This window comes from Phocoena sinus, chromosome 9 (genome assembly GCF_008692025.1).
Source record: "Phocoena sinus isolate mPhoSin1 chromosome 9, mPhoSin1.pri, whole genome shotgun sequence".
NCBI classification, from domain to species: Eukaryota; Metazoa; Chordata; class Mammalia; order Artiodactyla; family Phocoenidae; genus Phocoena; species Phocoena sinus.
This window is the reverse complement of record NC_045771.1, coordinates 97663502-97683826: the sequence shown is the minus strand read 5'-3', so window position 1 is coordinate 97683826 and position 20325 is coordinate 97663502. Positions and strand designations below refer to the sequence as shown.

The window sequence follows — 20325 nt, the reverse complement described above, 5'->3', positions numbered from 1 at the left end:
CTATAAGAGGGCGGGGCCTACGGAGGTGACCCGGCGTCAACCGGCCACTTCTGGGAAGGGTCTTGTAAGGAAAACCACGCGGAACCAGACAAGTCGCTTTCCTCGCTGTTCTTCCCTCTTCCCAGAGGGCGGCCCTGTTGAAGCATTCTTAAAGTCATTCGAGTTCTAGTCAGATGAAGCAACCTCTGATCAGTTGGCATCTTCATATGCTATTAGCAGCCTTTATTTGCAACTATTTTCTACCCTTCCTTTAGGAAGACCACGTTCTCCCCATTACCCACAATCTTTTTATTGTGGTAAAATACAATATCAAAGTTTACCATCTTAACCAGTTTTAAGTGTACAGTGGCATTAAGCACATTTCCCACTGTTGTGTATCCTTCACCACCATCCATCTCCATAGCTTTTTCATCTCCTAAAACTGACACTCTGTACTCATCAAACAATAATTCCTCACCCCCCTCCCACCCACAATTTTACTTTCTGCCTCTAAATTTGACTACTCTAGGTTCCCGTTAGAAGTGGAATCGTACAATATTTGTTTGTGACTGGCATATGCCCTGAAGTTTCATCCCTGTTGCAGCTGGCATAATTTCCTTCCTTTTGAAGGCTGAATAATATTTCATTGTGTGTGTATACCACATTTTGTTTATCCATTCCTCTATCAATGGATGCCTCACAATTAACTGTTTTTTAAATTTTTATTTATTTGGCTGCGCCGCGTCTTAGTTGTGGCATATGGGGTCTTTGTTGTGCCGTGCAGGAACTTTAGTTGTGGCATGTGGGATCTAATTCCCTGACCAGGGATCCAACCCGGCCTCCTGCATTGGGAGTGCAGAACCTTAGTTACTGAACCACCAGGGAAGTCCCACAATTAGCTTTTTTTTTTTTTAAACAATTCTTCATTTATTTATTTTTATTTAATTTGGCTGCGTTGGGTCTTTGTTGCTGAGCGGGGGCTTTCTCTAGTTGCGGCCAGTGGGGGCTTCTCTTGTTGTGGAGCATGGGCTCTAGGCACGTGAGCTTCAGTAGTTGTGGTATGCGGGCTCCGTAGTTGTGGCTTGTCCCACAATTAACTTTTAATATTGCTGAAATTTCTTCCCTCAAGGCTATCTGAACCCTGTGCTCTGTATCCTTTGAGAACCATTACTTCATTGAACAAATGTGGCCGGCCTGCTGTGTGCCAGTCACTGGTCTGTGCTCTGAACGCCCCAGTGACCACGTTTGAAAGTCCTCTCTGGCCCCACTAGAAGGGACAAAGAGAAGGAAATGACTCACCAGGTAACAATGTTTCCATCAGGGCAAGGGTTAGGAAGAAAAATAAAGCAAGACCGGAGGATGGGAATGCTGGGAAATGGGAGGGGGGAATTCTCTAGAGAGCTGGCCCCGAGAAGAGACAGCGTGAAGGGGGAGGCAGGCCCCATGGAACCTGACCGTCTTCTGCCTCCAAGAGGCTGTGAGTTTGGGGGAGTTGCAGGCAGGTTCCTGGAAGAGGCCAGAAGTGGCCACACCAGGGTGCTGCATTTGAACTCTGCAGGCAGCTCTGTTACCTCCTCCCAATGCCACTGGGAGATGCTGTTTGGTGCCCACTCCATCTTTGATTATGTGGATTGTTAGAAGAGTCTCCCTTAGGGGACTTCGCTGGAGGTCCGGTGGTTAAGACTCTGCTCTTCCGGGACTTCCCTGTGGCGCAGTGGTTAGAATCTGCCTGACAATGCAGGGGACATGGATTCGATCCCTGGGCCGGGAAGATCCGCGGAGCAACTCACCCCGTGCGCCACAACTACTGAGCCTGCGCTCTAGAGCCCGTGTGCCACAACTACTGAGCCCACGTACCACAACGACTGAAGCCTGCACACATAGAGCCCATGCTCTGCAACAAGAGAAGCCACTGCAATGAGAAGCCCGCACACCGCAATGAAGAGTAGCCCCCCCCCAAAAAAAAAAAAAAAGAGTAGCCCCTGCTGGCCGCAACTAGAGAAAGCCTGCATGTAGCAACGAAGACCCAATGCAGCCAAAAAAAACAACAAATAAATAAATAAATATAAAAGACTCTGCTCTTCCACTGCAGGGGTCGCAGGTTCAATCCCTGGTCAGGGAACTAAGATCCTGAAAACCATGCAGCCAAAAAAAAAAAAAAAAAGTCTCCCTTATTTACTGGAAAAAAATCTGCCTCCCTAAAATCTCCCTTCTACAACTGTATAAAATGAGAATCCTCATTTTGGTATTTGACAGCTCTTCAGGTATTAGAAGAAACTTACTCCCTTGGAATCTGCTGTTGGAAGACAAACACACCCAGTTCTTTAAGTGTTAACAGCCACAGGATTTCCAGACCCCATACGGATTGGCCACTCTCCTTCAAATGCACGACAGTTAGACAGTATCCTTTTAAAAGTGACACTGAGGGACATCCCCTGTGGTCCAGTGGTAAAGAATCCACCTTCCGGGACTTCCCTGGTGGTCCAGTGGCTAAGACTCCATGCTCCCAATGCAGGGGGCCTGGGTTCAATCCCTGGTCGGGGAACTAGATCCCACATGCTGCAACTAAGAGTTCGCATGCCGCAACTAAGACCCGGCACAGCCAAATAAATACATAAATTAAAAAAAAAAAAAAAAAAGAATCCACCTTCCAATGCAGGGGACGCAGGTTGGAACCCTGGTCGGGGAACTAAGATCTCACGTGCCATGAGGCAACTAAGCCAGCGTGCCACAACTACTGAGCCCAAGCACTCTGGAGCCCGCCCGTTACAACTAGAGAGAGAAAAACCCACATGCCACAAGTAGAGAGAAGCCCACACACCACAACGAAGAACCCACATGCTACAACGAAAGAGCCCGCATGCTGCAATGAAGGTCCCGCCTGCCGCAACTAAGACCTAATGCAGCTAAAAATAATTTTAAAAAGTAAAAATTAAAAAAAAAAAGTGACACCAAGAACAGGAGACAATATTCTAAATGTGGCCCACCTAGCACAGCATGGGGGCTTCTGTGGGCCTGCTCTTTCCTGCAGTTAATGTGGCCTAAACCTGAATTTGGTTTTTAACCAGGACCTTCAGTTATTATGAATGGCTCTTAAGCACAATAATTTGACGTGATCTCGGCTTGCAAAACTAACTTTTAAAAGAAAAAACTGCTACTTTTTTTGCAACATATTCTAATTGTAGAGAATACAGAAAAATGTTCATAACAAATCAAAACCTTCCACTGTCCAAATGTTGAGAGAGGGCTTCCCTGGTGGCGCAGTGGTTGGGGGTCCGCCTGCCGATGCGGGGGACGCGGGTTCGTGCCCTGGTCCAGGAAGATCCCACATGCTGCGGTGCGGCTTGGCCGGTGAGCCATGGCCGCTGGGCCTGCGCGTCCGGAGCCTGTTCTCCGCGGCGGGAGGGGCCGCAGCGGTGGAAGGCCCGCGTACCGCAAAAAACCCCACAAATGTTGAGAGAGAATCCTTGTTATTTTGGTCTATTTTATCTCTGATGGTTCTCTCTGCATATCTGTGTGGTTTGGAGATTATAGCCTTTATGTGGTTTTGCATCCTTATTTTTTCACTCTATTAACAAACGTTTCCCTTCTTACTATCATTATCTGTGATCCTCATAAAATAAACGCTGCAAAGATTTATATAAAAGGATGCTTGCTGTGGCATTATCTATGATATTGAAAAATTAGACACAAGCTGTATTCATTCATTCAACAAACTTTTGTTGGGCTTCTATTTGCTAGACACTGTTCTCAGTGCTGGAAATGTGGCAGCTAGTAAAACAGACAAAAATCCCACTGTTGTGGAGCATTCATTAGTAAGCCAATAGTTCAATTCTCCTAGGTAATAGTTTAGTAAAACACCCCCATAGGCTGGAATTTATGCAGCACCCAAAATCATGTTTTTGAAATATTTAAATGTATGAGAGGGACTTCCCTGGTGGTCCGGTGGTTAAGACTCCACACTTCCACTGCAAGGGGCACGGGTTCTATCCCTGGTCGGGGAACTGAGATCCCACATGCCGTGGGATCATGGCCGAAAGAAAGAAAGAAAGAATAGAAAAGAAAAATAGGATACAAAGTTGTATGATGCTAGCTGGTAAAAAACATTTATGGAGCAGACAATCTTCCACAAGCCACTAATCATTATGAGTAGAGAAAGGTACCTTTACAATAAGACATGGATCAGACACTACCTTAACCAAGTCAGCATCACCAAGTGTGGGACCAGCTGACATCCTATGCCCTTGGTGTGATGCTCAGTGTTGACACAGAAAACTGCATTTGGAAGTTCCAGCCAGAAAGGTTCAACCTGAATCGAATCATGAGAAATTCTTGACTGCCTTTCCTTTGTTTCTGCATTCATTCACTCCCGTAATTAGTAACTGTTTGAATCTGCCCTTTGGAACTCAGGGAAGGTCTAGGAGGCTGAAGCCTTTTTCCTATAAATAAGAAACGGGGGACATGCAAAGGCTTTTGTACCCTAGAGGGCCCCACAGGGTCCTGCTCTATTTCAAGGACACCAGAAAGACCAAGAAGTAAATGCAGTGCCATGATCCTTGATTGGACTCTGGATGGAGGAAAAAGACATTACTGGGGGGGCTTCCCTGGTGGCGCAGTGGTTAAGAATCCACCTGCTAATGCAGGGGACGTGGGTTCAAGCCCTGGTCCGGCAAGATCCCACATGCCGCAGAGCAACTAAGCCCGTGCGCCACAACTACTGAACCTGTGCTCTAAACCCCGCGAGCCACAACTACTGGAGCCTGCACACCTAGAGCCCGTGCTCCACAACAAGAGAAGCCACCACAACGAGAAGCCTGTGCACCGCAATGAAGAGTAGCCCCTGCTCTCTGCAACTAGAGGAAGCCCGTGTGCAGCAACGAAGACCCAACACAGCCAAAAATAAATAAATAAATAAATTTTTAAAAAGAGAGAAAAGGGTTAAAAAAAAAGACATTATTGGGACACTTAGGGAAATTTGAATAAGGGCCAGAGGTGAGATAATAGCATTGAATGGATGTGAAATTCCCCGAGAGTGATGGCTGCATTGTGGGCTTGGAAAATGCCTTTCTTCTTAGGAGACTGTCAAGGAGAAGTATTTAAGGTGAAGGGTCATGAGGTCAGCAACTAAGCTCACATGATTAAACCAAAACAACTAAGTGTGTGTAGATAGAAATAAAGGAATGTGTCAAATTAGATTTCCCAGCGTTAGCTGGGAAATCTAAAAAAAGTATTTTTAAAGGCATTAAAAAACGATAGGAAGGAATGAGCCAAACTGTAAGGATGGATGCATTATTTGTAGGTTTGGTAAAAACTATTTAAAATTCTTTAAAATACTCTTGATGGCTGCCTAATTTATTTGATAGGTGCGTCATGATTTTCCTTATATAGGCAATAGGAAACTGAAACCAATCGAGCAGGGTAGAGCACCAATATCGTGGGTTTTTTTGTTTGTTTGGTTTTGTTTTTGTTTTTGTTTTTTTGCGGTACGCGGGCCTCTCACTGTTGTGGCCTCTCGCGTTGCGGAGCACAGGCTCCGGACGCGCAGGCTCAGCGGCCATGGCTCACGGGCCCAGCCGCTCCGCGGCATGTGGGATCTTCCCGGACTGGGACACGAACCCGTGTCACCTGCATCGGCAGGCGGACTCTCAACCACTGCGCCACCAGGGAAGCCCCAATATCGTGTTTTGAGAGTTCTGACTCATCGGGTGAGGGGGGACCACAGCCACGAGATATGTCAGACTCTCCACGTAAGCAGATAGGTTAGGGTGTCCCAGAGAAAGAGAACCAGGCATGGCTTTCTTGACATGAGAGGAGACGTTTTTAGCCTAAGCCATTTTGTGATCTAAGCCAGATCAGAATGCTTGGTCTTGAACAGGTCTCAGTAATTAAAAATCCTAAGGATAGTGAGGGAGTGTAGGAAGAAGGGAGAAGCAATCAAGAAACAATAGGTCAGGGCTCCCCTGGTGGCGCAGTGGTTGAGAGTCCGCCTGCCGATGCAGGGGACACGGGTTCGTGCCCCGGTCTGGGAAGATCCCACATGCCGCGGAGCAACTAAGCCTGTACACCACAACTACTGAAGCCCATGTGCCTAGAGCCCGTGCTCCGCAACGGGAGAGGTCACAACAGTGAGAGGCCCGCGTACCGCAAGAGGTCACAACAGTGAGAGGCCCGCGTACCGCAAAAAAAAGAAACAATAGTTCAGTGATAAAAAACAGAGTCCTAGTTCCTCCTCAAGGAATATATATGTGGGGCTACATCCCACAGGCCTACGAGGCCTGTACCTGTTCAGCTTCCAGACCTGAGAAAGAGCCCAGAGTCGGCCACAGAGACATCAACGGTTTAATGGATGGGGGAGCTTACAGTTCTAGAGCGAGGCCCTGGAGCGACTCCCCCCCTGGGCGTGCTGGACTTGGCGGAAGTCGACGCTCTGGAGGTGGGGGGGTGGGGGGTTGGGCGGGGGAGGTTGCCAGCTAGAGGGGGAATTGATGAGTCAGATTGGCTCATCGGTTACCAGGGAAACCAGCAGAGGGGCACGCCCCTCACCGCCCCTTTGATAAGAACAATCATTAGCTGGGGTTTGGAGCAAGTAGGAAGGTCAGTCCTGTGAGCAGCGTGTAGCACTGGTCGAGCAGAGGATGGACAGAGAGCAAGAGAACAGCCACCTTGAGTGGCCTGACCGTACACAGTTTCTCCCCGAAGAGCAAACCTGGGGAAGTTTTAAGCTAAGAGTACATGCATGTTCATGTAGCGGCTTGGGTATTGGAGAGAGTCCAAGCTTTACTTGATTGACGTCACGAGGGTCAGAAGATGTCAACATCATCATTAACCTTAGGTTCCTGTTGATCTAGTGGTTGAGCACCTGAGGGGGGCTTAAATTCTGCAAAATGGCTCAAGAAAGTGCTTCAGGCCAGTCTTTACCAAAGAAGCAGAACTGGGAGTCTGGATAACAGGTCATTTGTTATCTTTGCTAGTGTTACTTCTCTTGCCTGATAACAGTTTGATCTTTTTTTCCCTTAAGATCATTATTACTGAGAACTGTTTAAGGGCAAACTCTTAAATGTTCTCATCACAAGAAAAAAAAAATGGAAACGTGTTGACATATGTGAACTAGACTTATTGTAGTGACCATTTCACAATATATACAAATATCGAATCATCATGCCGTCAGTTTTATTGGATTATAGTTGATTTACAATGCTGTGTTAATTTCAGGTGTACAGCAAAGAGATTCAGTTATACACATACATATACTCATTCTTTTTCAGATTCTTTTCTCATATAGGTTATCACAGAATGTTGAGTAGAGTTCCCTGTGCTCTACAGTAGGTCTTTGTTGGTTTCCAATCGTTAGGTTGTACACTTGAAACTAATATGTTATATGTCAAATATATCAATTAAAAAAAGGGTCGAGAGGGAGTTGAGGTCCTGGGGGGAGGTGATGGAGCTGCGGTGAAGGGGTCTGCCCTGGTGGGAGTGAGGCCCTGGCGGAGGCGAGGGCGTGGGGGAGGGTAGACTATAGTGCAAAGGTTAAGTCCTGGGGGTGAGGCCGCGCGGGGAGGGGCAGAGCAGCCCTGCTGGAGGGGACCTGGACCCCATTCCTTTCAGGATGCCATGAGCTGGGTGTGGCAGCTGGGACTCCCAGGGGACAAGAGCTGGGGGAAATCTGAGAGGTGTGGTTAGCTTTGTAGTCCGGTCCCAGGTGAATACTACCCTACTGGGCAGCTCACTGCCCCACCTAATTGAGGGCAGAAATAGGTTTGACACTGATTCCAACTCCACTTCCAAAGGAGATAAAATCACCCCAGTGGGTGGACACTTGACACATCAAGGATGAACTATGGGTAAGGCCTCAGCCCCACCTGTGCCTCACCCCGAGCCCCTCCTCTCCCCCCAGCACCCCCCAGGCCCACCTGTCCTGGGGGCCGCTCCTGGGAACAGGGACGTGGCAGGCTGACCCTCTTCCTACACTTCCACAGGTGCGGCTGTCAGATGGGCCTTTTTTTTTTTTTTTTTGCCGTACGCGGGCCTCTGATGTGGCCTCTCCCCTTGCGGAGCACAGGCTCCGGACGTGCAGGCTCAGCGGCCACGGCTCACGGGCCCAGCCGCTCCGCGGCATGTGGGATCCTCCCGGACCGGGGCACGAACCCGTGTCCCCTGCATCGGCAGGTGGACTCTCAAGCACTGCGCCACCAGGGAAGCCCAGATGGGCCTCTAATATCCAGAAAGGCCAGGAATCCACGTCAAGTGGCCCAGGCACTCTCGAGCACGCACACACACACACACACACGCACGTGCACACACTGACATGCCCACACACGCACGCTCTCACACACTGGTCCGGGGCCTCTGGAAGTCTAAGCATATAGGCTGCTGTCCTAGACTGTGAGGCTTCTTCCTTCTCACCATTGCTCATTTTGTTTTAGGAAAGGGGCGACTGAGAACCATAGCAGAACAGAGCTGACCAGAGAAGCGTTTGTCTGGTGGGTGGCCCAGCGTGGCCTGATTGCCCCTCCTCTGCAGACCCACGCAGAGCTGTGGGAGTGGGAGAGACCCAAGTCCCTCGCCCTGTCCCTTGCCTCGGCTCCTGCAGATGGGCCAGTGGTGGTGGCTCCTGTGAGCCCTGGACTCCCTCAGGTACCCCACCAGGAAGTGCCCAGACCCCCTTGGGCTCTTGGCTCCCCTGTACCCACCGACCAGATTAGAAGCAGCAAGAGGTGAGGGCGAACTTCCATCTCGTGTCTCACCCCGATGTGCTCTGCCTCGGGGTAAGAGCGGAACCCTAACTCACCACACAGAGTGCAGGATGGGGACGGCTGCCCCCTTAGAGCACCAGGATTCTCTCCAGGGAAAGGGGCTCCTGACTCCTTTTTTGCCTTTTAGCTCTAATCTGCCTGGCTGACCGCATCAGACACGGGGACAGGGTGCTGGTTTTGGAGCACACACAGAAGCACAGGGGCAGATGACAGCTTTTCCCCTGCCACTACCTGCCCAAGGCATGCCAGGCCCGGAAGACTCTTGGGCAAGCCACAGGACAAAATGAAGACATTCTGAAAAGGCTTCAAGGACAAGGGACCTGGGTGTGGCCCAAAGGATGGGGTGAACGGCAGGGGGCCCCACTGCTGGAGGGTACCCCGAGTCCACACCCAGGCCTTTCCCTGAGCTCTTTTTCAGTGCCGGGACCTCTCCACCCCCCAGAAAACCAAGGCTGGCGTACTGTGGGCTGAAGGCAGTGGGGCTCTTGTCAAGAGGGGACACGGCCTCAAAAGGGCTCCGCTGGCACGGCCCGCTCCCCTCCAGAGGTCCAATGAGCTGCTTGGGCTCCTGGAGGCTGCTAGCAACGTCCCAGGGCGAGCCTACCACGCACGCTGGCTGAAGCACAGACTGCAGAGTACTTTTTTAGGTGGAGTGTTGGGGGACCTGGGGGCAGGGGACACTCAGAAACCAGGGTGTGTCCAACACAGTCTGCAACAATGATGACGGCAAGGCCAGGCGCCACCCCTGTGCTGCCCCACGGGCACGCAGGCCCTGCAGCGAGAAGGGGCTGCTTCCCAGGCAGGGCGGAGCAGAAAGAATGACACCACACGGGCCCAAGGATAACTTAGTTTATGGGTCAAGCCAAATGCAATGCAAAGTTGTTTTCGTTATTTTTTTTTTTTAACCAAAATAAATAAATCAGATCTGTCCCTGTGACAGGTCAGGGGAGCTGGCCCCCGGCCTAGTGCTGCCCCTCACTCCTGGCCCTCCTCTCCCCTTCGGACCAGCTTTGGCACAGCAGAGGGAAGGATGCTTCGGAGTCTCCATCGTGTAGAAGGAAAGAGAAAAGGAGGTGGAACTGGAGGTTAAGGGAGGGCAGGACCCAGATGAGCAGCCTGCGCCTCGGCCCGAGAGCCCCGAGTGGCGCTTCCCGCCACGCACACCCCACGGGCCCGGGTGCCACCCAGCTCCAGGTGGGTGGAGTGTGCACGGCCCGGGACCCTCTCGAGGGGAGGAAGTGGACGCCGAGGAGAGCGGACCCGCCCTCTCTGTGCAGGTCAGTCTCGGGCCGTCTCCCACCAGCCAGCCCGCGGCAGTGCCCTCTGCTCACTGCACGGCGAGGGTCCTGACAGAGCCCTCCCACCCCACAAAGCCTCTGACCGTGGTGGCTCCTCTGAGGGGTCTGGGGCTCAGCCTGAGGAGAGGAAGCCACCCTGCTGGGTGACAGGGACCGCCAGCACAAGGGTGTGCCACATGAGGCGGGCCCTGGGGGTGATCCGGGGGTGAGGGCAGATGTGACCCTCCCAGGACTCCTGCGGGGGCTGCCTCTCCTCCCCCCCGCTCTCCACTGCCTCCATGAAGGCTGCTCAGCTGGACAGAAGTCACAGAGCCTGGGGAGCACCTGGCCTGGGGGCAGCCGAGCACGTGGGGGAGCAGCTTAATTCCTAAGTGAGCGAGGAGGGGGTGTGTGTGGTGCAGGGACGGGCGGAGGCGCGGGCAGCGCGGAGCACTATTCTGTAGTGGAGAAGCGAGGGGCGGTCGTGAGGCGGAGCCCAGGCAGCATCTACGAGAACTTCTTGAAGGCGTCCAGGTCAAAGGCCGTGTCCAGGAGGCGCTGCAGCTCCGTGAGGTGGGTCTTCTTGTTGCCGGTGGCTGGAGCCGCTGCTGGGTCCCGGCCGGCGTACCTGAGGGGAGCGACAGTGCGCGGTGATGGCGAAGGCCCCCGAGGGGTGCGGGCCCCCTTGCCCTCCCCGGGCCCCAGCCGACTGCCCGCGACCTTACCACACAGGCTTGGCGCGGTTGATGGTGGTCCGCAGCCTGGGCTTCACATAGTCGTAGTAGCCTTGGTTCTTGTGCTCCTCCTGGCACCAGGCCAGCTCAGCGCTGGGGTACTTCTGCACCTCCTGCAGCAGGAGGTCGAAGGGGAAGGGCGACAGCTGGGGAGAGAGAGAGGAGCTCCTGTCAGGAGAAGGTGCTCAGAGTACTGGGCGAGGCTGGTGTCCTAGAGGGGCTGGCGTCCCAGGTGAGGAGCTCAGTGACCCCTAAAGGATGTTCTGGAAACTCTGGGAGAGCTCTGGGGTCCAGACACCCAGAGGAGGAACGCCAGGACCGGCCTGGGCACCACCTGCCCTCACCTGCTCGATCCTCGTGACGGCCACCTGCTCTGCCATATCCCGCGCTTTGCGCTCTCGGGTAAGATCATAGTACACTTTGCCGGTACAGAAGAGAAGTCTCTTGACGTTTTCTGGGTTTTGGGCTGCAGGGCCATCTTCTGGGATCACCCGCTGGAAGTGGGTACCTACAAGAGAATCCCCACAGCTGGGGCTCTGCTCAGGACTTGGCTGAGGGTGTCCAGGGCCCTCCCTCCACGAGGTGGGGCTGTGCCACAACTGACACCAGAACATTTAGTTTCTGAGGGTTGGGCTCTCCCCCGCTCGCCAGCCGGTGACGCCCTTGCATTAACGCACACTGAGAGAGCCTGACAGGCCCAGGGGCAAGGCCAGCCTTGAGGAGCAAGGGACATCAGTTCATTCTTCAGAACGGCCTACCTCAGACTTCAGGGACAACCAGGTCTAGAAGACCATTCCATGAGCACTCTGCTCAGACTCCTCACGAGCTTACAAATACTAAAACCTGCCACACTGGAAACTAGAGCAAATACTCAGATGCTCACGGCCGGGCCCATTCCCCTGCGAACGAGGCCGACTTCAGGAAGCTGCATTCAAAGTGAGGGGTTCCCTGAAGGACACATAAGCAACACACAACATGCTCACATTCACGTACACACGCGAATGCTAGGATTAGAAGGACACTACCTTCACGTGAGAAAGGCCAGATATGAGAGACCCACCGTGAACATCATACTCAATGGCGAAAGACTCAAAGCATTTTCCTAAGGCACAAACAAGGCAAGGATGTCCGTTCTCACCACTTCTATTCAGCATAGCACTGGAATTTCTAGCCAGAGCAATTAGGGAAAAAAAAAAAAAAAAAAAAAAGAACTAAGAAGTATCTAAATTGGAAAGGAACAAATAAAATTATCTGTTTGTTTTACATGTAGAAAACCCTAAAGATTCCACATACAAAAAAACCCTGTTAGAACTAATAAATGAATTCAGCAAAGTTACAGGATAGAAAATCAACACTCAGAATTCAGTTGTATTTCTATGAACAATCTGAAAGTTAAGAAAAAAAAATCCCGTTCAAAACAGCATCAAATAAATAAAATTACTTAGGAATAAACTTAACCAAGAAAATGAAAGACTTGTACACTGAAAACTATAGAACATTACTGAGACAAATTAAAGAAGATACCAATAAATGGAAAGTCATCCATGTTCATGGATTGGGAGACTTAATATTGCCATGATGTTAATATTATCAAAGCAATCTACAGATTCAATGCAATCCTTATCAAAATCCCAATGACAGGAACTTCCCTGGTGGTGCAGTGGTTAAGAATCCGCCTGCCAATGCAGGGGACGTGGGCTCGAGCCCTGGTCTGGGAAGATCCCACATGCTGTGGAGCAACTAAGCCCGTGAGCCACAACTACTAAGCCTGCGCTCTAGAGCCCGAGAGCCACAACTACTGAGCCCGCGTGCTGCAACTACGGAAGCCCATGCTCTTAGAGCCCGTGCTCCGCAACAAGAGAAGCCACCGCAATAAGAAGCCCGCTCAGCATGACGAAGAGTAGCCCCCGCTCGCCGCAATTAGAGAAAGCCCGTGTGCAGCAACAAAGACTCAACACAGCCTAAATAAATAATACATCTTAAAAAAAAACCCAATGACATTTTTTCAGAAATAGAAAAGTCCACCTTAAAATTCATGGACTCCCAAAGGACCCTGAATAGCCAAAACTATCTTGAAAAAAGAAAAACAAAGCTGGAGGACTCATGCTTCCTGATTTCAAAACTTACTACAAAGCTACAAGATCAAAGTGGTAGTGGCATAAAGACATATATAGACCAATGGAAGACAACAGAGAGACCAGAAATGAACCTTCACGTATATGGTCAAATGATTTTGACAAGGGAACCAAGACTATTCAATGGGGAAAGGAGAGTCTCTTCAACAAATGGTGCTGGGAAAACTGGATATCCACATGCAAATGAAGCTGTACCCTTACACCATACAGACACACTAACTCAAAATGGATTAAAGACTAAACACAAGACTGAAATTATAAAACTTAGAAGAAAACATGCAGAGATTGGTTCAAGATGGAAGAGTAGGACGTGCGCTCACTCCCTCTTGTGAGAGCACCAGAATCACAACTAACTGCTGAACAATCATCGACAGGAAGACACTGGAACTCACCAAAAAATACACCCCACATCCAAAGACAAAGGATACGCCGCAATGAGATGGTAGGAGGGTGCAGTCACAAAACAATCAAATCCCACAACCGCTGGGTAGGTGACTCACAAACTGGAGAACACTTATACCACAGAAGTCCACCCACTGCAGTGAAGGTTCTGAGCCCCATGTCAGGCTTCCCAACCTCGGGGCCTGGCAACGGGAGGAGGAATTCCTAGAGAATCAGACTTTGAAGGCTAGTGGGATTTGACTGCAGGACTTTGACAGGACTGGGGGAAACAGAGACTCCACTCTTGGAGGGCACACACAAAGTAGTGTGCGCACTGGGACCCAGGGGAAGGAGGAGTGACCCCATAGAAGACTGAACCAGACCTACCTGCCAGTGTTGGAGGGTCTCCTGCAGAGGCGGGGGGTAGCTGTGGCTCACTGCAGGGACAAGGACACTGGCAGCAGAAGTTCTGGGAAGTGCTCCCTGGCATGAGCCCTCCCAGAGTCTGCCATTAGCCCCACCAAAGAGTCTGTAGGTACCAGTGCTGGGTCACCTCAGGACAAACAACCAACAGGGAGGGAACTCAGACCCGCCTATCAGCAGATAAGTGGATTAAAGTTTTACTGAGCTCTGCCCACCAGAGCAACACCCAACTCTACCCACCACCAGCCCCTCGCATCAGGAGACCTGCACAACAGCATTCACATTATAGGGGTCCCAGAAGGAGAAGAGAGAGAGAAAGGACCCGAGAAAATATTTGAAGAGATTATAGTCAAAAACTTCCCTAACATGGGAACGGAAATAGCCACCCAAGTCCAAGAAGCACAGAGAGGCCCAGGCAGGATAAACCCAAGGAGAAACACGTCGAGACACATAGTAATCAAAAACTAAAGACAAAGAAAAAATTACTGAAAGCAACAAGGGAAAACAACAAAAAACATACAAGGGAACTCCCATAAGGTTAACAGCTGATTTCTCAGCAGACACTCTACAAGCCAGAAGGGAGTGGCATGATATATTTAAAGCGATGAAGGGGAAGAACTTACAACCAAGATTACTCTACCCGGCAAGGATCTTATTCAGATTCGATGGAGAAATCAAAAGCTTTACAGACAAGCAAAAGCTGTGAGAATTCAGCACCAACAAACCAGCTCTACAACAAATGCTAAAGGAACTTCTCTGAGTGGGAAACACAAGAGAAGAAAAGGACCTACAAAAATAAACCCATAACAAGAAAATGGTAATAGGAACATACATATCGATAATTACCTTACACATGAATGGATTAAATACTTCAACCAAAAGACACAGGCTTTTAGACATATGCTGTGTAAAAGAGACCCACTTCAGACCTAGGGACATATACAGACTGAAAGTGAGGGGATGGAAAAAGATATTCCATGCAAAGGTAAATCAAAGAAAGCCAGAGTAGTAATACTCATATCAGATAAAATAGACTTTAAAATAAAGAATGTTACAAGAGACAATGAAGGACACTACATAATGATCAAGGGATCAATCCAAGAAGAAGATACAACAATTATAAATATATATGCACCCAACATAGGAGCACCTCAATACATAAGGCAACTGCTAACAGCTATAAAAGAGGAAATAGACAGTAACACAATAATAGTGGGGGACTTTAACACCTCACTTACGCCAATGGAAAGATCATCCACACAGAAAATTAATAAGGAAACACAAGCTTTAAATGACACAGTAGACCAGATAGACTTAATTGATATATATAGGACATTCCATCCAAAAACAGCAGATTACACTTTGTTCTCAAGTGCACATGGAACATTCTCCAGGACAGATCACATCTTGGGTCACAAATCAAGCCTCAGTAAATTTAGGAAAATTGAAATCATATCAAGCATCTTTTCCAGCCACAATGCTATGAGGTTAGAAATCAATTACAGGGAAAAAAATGTAAAAAACACCAACACATGGAGGCTAAACAATACATTATTAAATAACCAAGAGATCAGTGAAGAGATCAAAGAGGAAATCAAAAAATACCTAGAGACAAATTACAATGACGATCCAAAACCTATGGGATGCAGCAAAAGCAGTTCTGAGACGAACGTTTATAGCTATACAAGCCTACCTCAAGAAACAAGAAAAACCTCAAATAAACAATCTAACCTTACACCTAAAGGAACTAGAGAAAGAAGAACAAACAAAACCCAAAGTTAGTAGAAGAAAAGAAATCATAAAGATCAGAGCAGAAATAAATGAAATAGAAACAAAGAAAACAATAGCAAAGATCAATAAAACTAAAAACTGGTTCTTTGAGAAGATAAACAAAATTGATAAACCATTAGCCAGACTCATCAAGAAAAAGAGGGGGAGGACTCAAATCAATGAAATTAGAAATGAAAAAGGAGAATTTACAACGGACACCGCAGAAATACAAAGCATCCTAAGAGACTACTACAAGCAACTCTATGCCAATAAAATGGACAACCTGGAAGAAATGGACAAACTCTTAGAAAGGTATAACCTTCCAAGACTGAACCAGGAAGAAACAGAAAATATGAACAGACCAATCACAAGTAATGAAATTGAAACCTTGATTGAAAATCTTCCAACAAACAAAAGTCCAGGACCAGACAGATTCACAGGTGGATTCTATCAAACACTTAGAGTAGAGCTAACACCCATCCTTCTCAAACTCTTGCAAAGAATTGCAGAGGAAGGAACACTCCCAAACTCATTCTGTGAGGCCACCATCACCCTATTACCAAAAGGAGACAAATATACTACAAAAAAAGAAAATTTCAGACCAATATCACTGATGAATATAGACGCAAAAATCCTCAACAAAATACTAGCAAACAGAATCCACCAACACATTAAAAGGATCATATACCATGATCAAGTGGGATTTATCCCAGGGATGCAAGGATTCTTCAATATACGCAAATCAATCAATGTGATACACCATATTAACAAATTGAAGAATAAAAATCATATGATCTCAATAGATGCAGAAAAAAGCTTTTGACAAAATTCAACACCCACTTATGATAAAAACTCTCCAGAAAGTGGGTATAGAGGGAACCTACCTCAACATAATAAAGACCATATACAACAAACCCACAGCTACATCATTCTCAATGGTGAAAAACTGAAAGTATTTCCTCTAAGATCAGGAACAAGACAAGGTTGCCCACTCTCGCCACTACTATTCAACATGGTTTTGGAAGTCCTAGCCACGGCAATCAGAGAAAAAAGAGAAATAAAAGGAATACAAATTGGAAAAGAAGAAGTAAAATTGTCACTGTTTGCAGATGATATGATACTATACATAGAGAATCCTAAAGATGCCACCAGAAAACTACTAGACCTAATCAATGAATTTGGTAAAGTTGCAGGACACAAAATTAATGCACAGAAATCTCTTGCATTCCTATACACTAACAATGAAAGATCAGAAAGAGACATTAAGGAAACAATCCCATTCACCATTGCAACAAAAATAATAAAATACCTAGGAATAAACCTACCTAAGGAGGCAAAAGACCTGTACTCAGAAACCTATAAGACACTGATGAAAGAAATCAAAGAGGACACAAAAAGATGGAGAGATATACCATGTTCTTGGATTGGAAGAATCAATATTGTGAAAATGTCCATACTACCCAAAGCAATCTACAGATTCAATGCAATCCCTATCAAATTACCAACGGCATGTTTTACAGAATTAGAAAACATGAGGCAAAAGCTTCATGACATTGGGACTTCCCTGGTGGCACAGCGGTTAAGAATCCGCCTGCCAATGCAGGTGACAGGGGTTCGATCCCTGGTCTGGAAGATCCCACATGCAGTGGACCAACTAAGCCCATGTGCCGCAACTACTGAGCCTGCGCTCTAGAGCTCGTGCGCTACAACTATTAAGCCCACGTGCCACAACTACTGAAGCCCACGTACCTAGAGCCTGTGCTCAACAAGAGAAGCCACCACAACGAGAAGCCCGCGCACCACAATGAAGAGTAGTCCCCGCTCGCTGCAACTAGAGAAAGCCCACGCGCAGCAATGAAGACCCAATGCAGCCAAAAATAAATAAATTTATTAAAAAAAAAAAGCTTCCTGACATTGAATTTGGCAGTGATTTCTTAGATGTGACTCCAAAGGCACAGACAACAACAAAAAGAAGAGAAAAAGTGGACTTCATGAAAATTTAAAAATTTTGTGCATCCAAAGACAACACACAGGGACTTCCCTGGTGGTCCAGTGGTTAAGACTCCACAATCCCAATGCATGGGGCACGGGTTTGATCCCTGGTTGGGGAACCAGGATTCCACATGCCGTGTGGTGCAGCAAACAAACAAACAAACAAACGAACACACAAACAGGCCTGGAAAACAAAAGACTACACACAGATGGAAGAAAATAGTTGCAAGTCACATATCTGATAAGGCATCAACATCCAGTAAACAGAGAGAAATCTTACAACCCAACAACAAAACAAACAACCCAATTAAAAAATGGGCAAGGACTTGATTAAACATTTTTCCAAAGATAACATACAGATGGCCAATAAGCACATGAAAAGACGCTCAACATCACTGATCATTAGGTTAACAAAAGTCAAAACTGCGATGAGATACTACTTCATGGTCACTAGGGTGGCTATTATGAAACAAAAACAAAAACCAAGAAAACAAAAACAGAAAACAGTAGTGTTGGCAAGAATGTAGAGAAACTGGAATCCTGTGAACCAGTATGGAAAACGGTATGGTATGCCTGAAGAATTACCATATGACCCAGCAATCTGCTTCTTGGTATATACCCAAAGGAATTGAAAGCAGGGTCCTGAAGAGAGATTTGTACACCCATGTTCATAGGTGTACTAATAATTTTAGCCATTATCCCCAACGGCTAAAATGTGGAGGTAACCCAAGTGTCCACTGACAGATGAATAGATAAGCAAAAAGTGGTATAAAAATACAACAGAACGTTATTCAGCCTTAGAAACGAAGGAAATTCTGACACCTGCTACAACATGGATGAACCTTGGGGATACCGCGCTGAGTGAAATAAGCCCGTCACATAAAGACACATGCTGTGTGAGCCCCCTCACATGCAGCTCCTAGAGCAGCCAAACCCACAGAGACAGAAAGCAGAACGGTGGGTGCCAGGGGCTGCGGAAGGAGTGGTGATGGGGGAGTTCTTCAATGGGTGCAGAGTTTCAGTTTGGGAAGATGAAGAAAGTTCTGGAGATGGACGGGGTTGATGGTTGCACAATGACGTGAACGTGTTTGTTAATGCCACTGAACTGTCCACTTAAAAATGGCTAAGATGGTAAATTTTATATTATGTATATTTCACCATAATAAAAAAAAATGGGAAAAAAAACAAAGAAGGGGTTTACCTTGACCGAAGATTAAAGGGGGCTCCATGGCTGGGAGCAAGTGGGCTCCCCTGGCCCTGTAAGCCCGGGGTTGTGCGGGGCCACTGTGTGCTGTCAGCCACCTGATGTCTGATGATGTCCGGGGGGAAATCTCAGTGCTGTGGGCCTCACCTCACACCACTGAGCTGCCATGTTACGTGGCAGCCCCTACCCACCGGTGCTTCTCCTCTGTCCCTGGCGGTGAGCTGCCATCAGCCCCCCAGGAGCAGTGCCCAGGCAGCAGCGTGAACTCTAACCCCAGGCTCACTTCACTGCCTCTGGAAGAGTCCTGCGGGGGTGCACCCAGGCAGGGGCCACAGACCCCAGTGGGACGCGAGACATGCTGTTTGACCAATTTGCACGTGAGCTCTGACATCCAGGCTGTCGTGTTCAGTGGTCTTTACCCAACAACCAAAAAATGTGGCAAGGACCAGAGTGAGACTGACAAGGATAAGCCCCCCACAGAGTAGCAGTGAAGACCCACTCCAAATGCCCACCCCCCTCAAGCCTACCTGGAAGCATCTCATCAAAGCTGGATCTGGCCTCAGGGTGCCGCAGCAGGGACTTGGGGGTGAAGATGATTAACTGAAACACAGAAGCACAGGCTCAGGTTCTAAGGATTCCAGAAGGAGGGCCGACAGCAAGGGGCTGCCCAGGCCTCGCCTTCAGAACAGGCATCTAATGCTGCCCTCCCAGCTCTACGGTCAGGTCAGCGGGATCCGCAGGGTAGAGGTGAAGAGAAGGAAAACAGAACGATGTGGTTTCCCCTTGTCCCCTCTCCTCCGCCCTGAGACATTGGATATCCACTCCTCCAGGGTCTGTCCCAGCCTGCTCGGAGCCCTGGGTGCCCCCTACCCTATACCTGGGGAAGACCCCTGAGCCTTTCCTGACGTCCTTGCCTGTGGCCAGGGCTGTCCTGTCCCATGGGCCTGCCTGGCCCTGCACTGTGGCCGGCAGCAGCAGGGGGCGTTCTCCCCTTGGACCCTTCACTCACACTCCTACTCACCCTTCCACACCTCACCAAGGAGACTGCTTCCTGGGGGCTCAGCTCTCCTCCAAGCTCAACGCACCATCTACGACCACCCGCCCACAAGTCCATCCTCCCATTGGGCTGGGGCCCTGGAGTTCTCAGGCCAGGCCTCTCTGAGCTGGGACACCCCCAACTGACCGGCTTCCGGAAGGGCAGGAGAATCTGGCGACGCAGCACATGGAAGAAGTTGCCAGGGGTGGAGCAGTTGACGACAACCCAGTTGCAATCGTACAGCTGATTTATGTCGAAGTTGGCTTCCTTAAGGTCCTGGAGCAAGGAGGGAAAGGGCCAGAGGCCAGGCGGCACTGAGCACCCCGTCGCAGGGGGCATCAAGGCAGAGGGCCTCACGGCCGCAGCCTTAGGGTGCCACAGCTCCTCCAGAGATGCACACACAGGGGGCACTGACGAGAGCTCAGCCAGCCAGCCCCACACTCTGAATGGGATTCTCAGTCCCATGTAATCCCTATTTCTCTGAAAACTACTGCCTGGTCTGGGACAGACACAGGTTCTACCTAAAACCAATTCTGATGTTCCTTAGAAACAGAACCCCCCAAATTTCCTTTTAGCTCTTAAAATTTCACTAGAGTCACCCCAGAGTTCTTTCCTCTAAACTGTTGGCCTGAATCAAAATA

General features: G+C 48.8%; 1 protein-coding gene across 5 annotated transcripts in view; it reads right to left on the bottom strand.

Annotated features, from left to right (window-relative positions):
* Window positions 1-9565: 9565 nt before the first annotated feature.
* The window catches only part of OGDH (oxoglutarate dehydrogenase), a 76166-nt gene continuing 65406 nt past the window's right edge, over window positions 9566-20325 (bottom strand). For all 5 annotated transcript variants that reach the window (XM_032643845.1, XM_032643844.1, XM_032643842.1 and 2 more), the window contains 5 exons: window positions 19832-19960; window positions 19176-19248; window positions 11088-11251; window positions 10735-10889; window positions 9566-10637 (listed from right to left, as the gene is read on the bottom strand). In XM_032643845.1, the coding sequence (XP_032499736.1) occupies window positions 10517-10637; window positions 10735-10889; window positions 11088-11251; window positions 19176-19248; window positions 19832-19960 (642 nt within the window). In that variant the 3' untranslated portion in view covers window positions 9566-10516. The remainder of the gene's footprint in view (window positions 10638-10734; window positions 10890-11087; window positions 11252-19175; window positions 19249-19831; window positions 19961-20325) is intronic.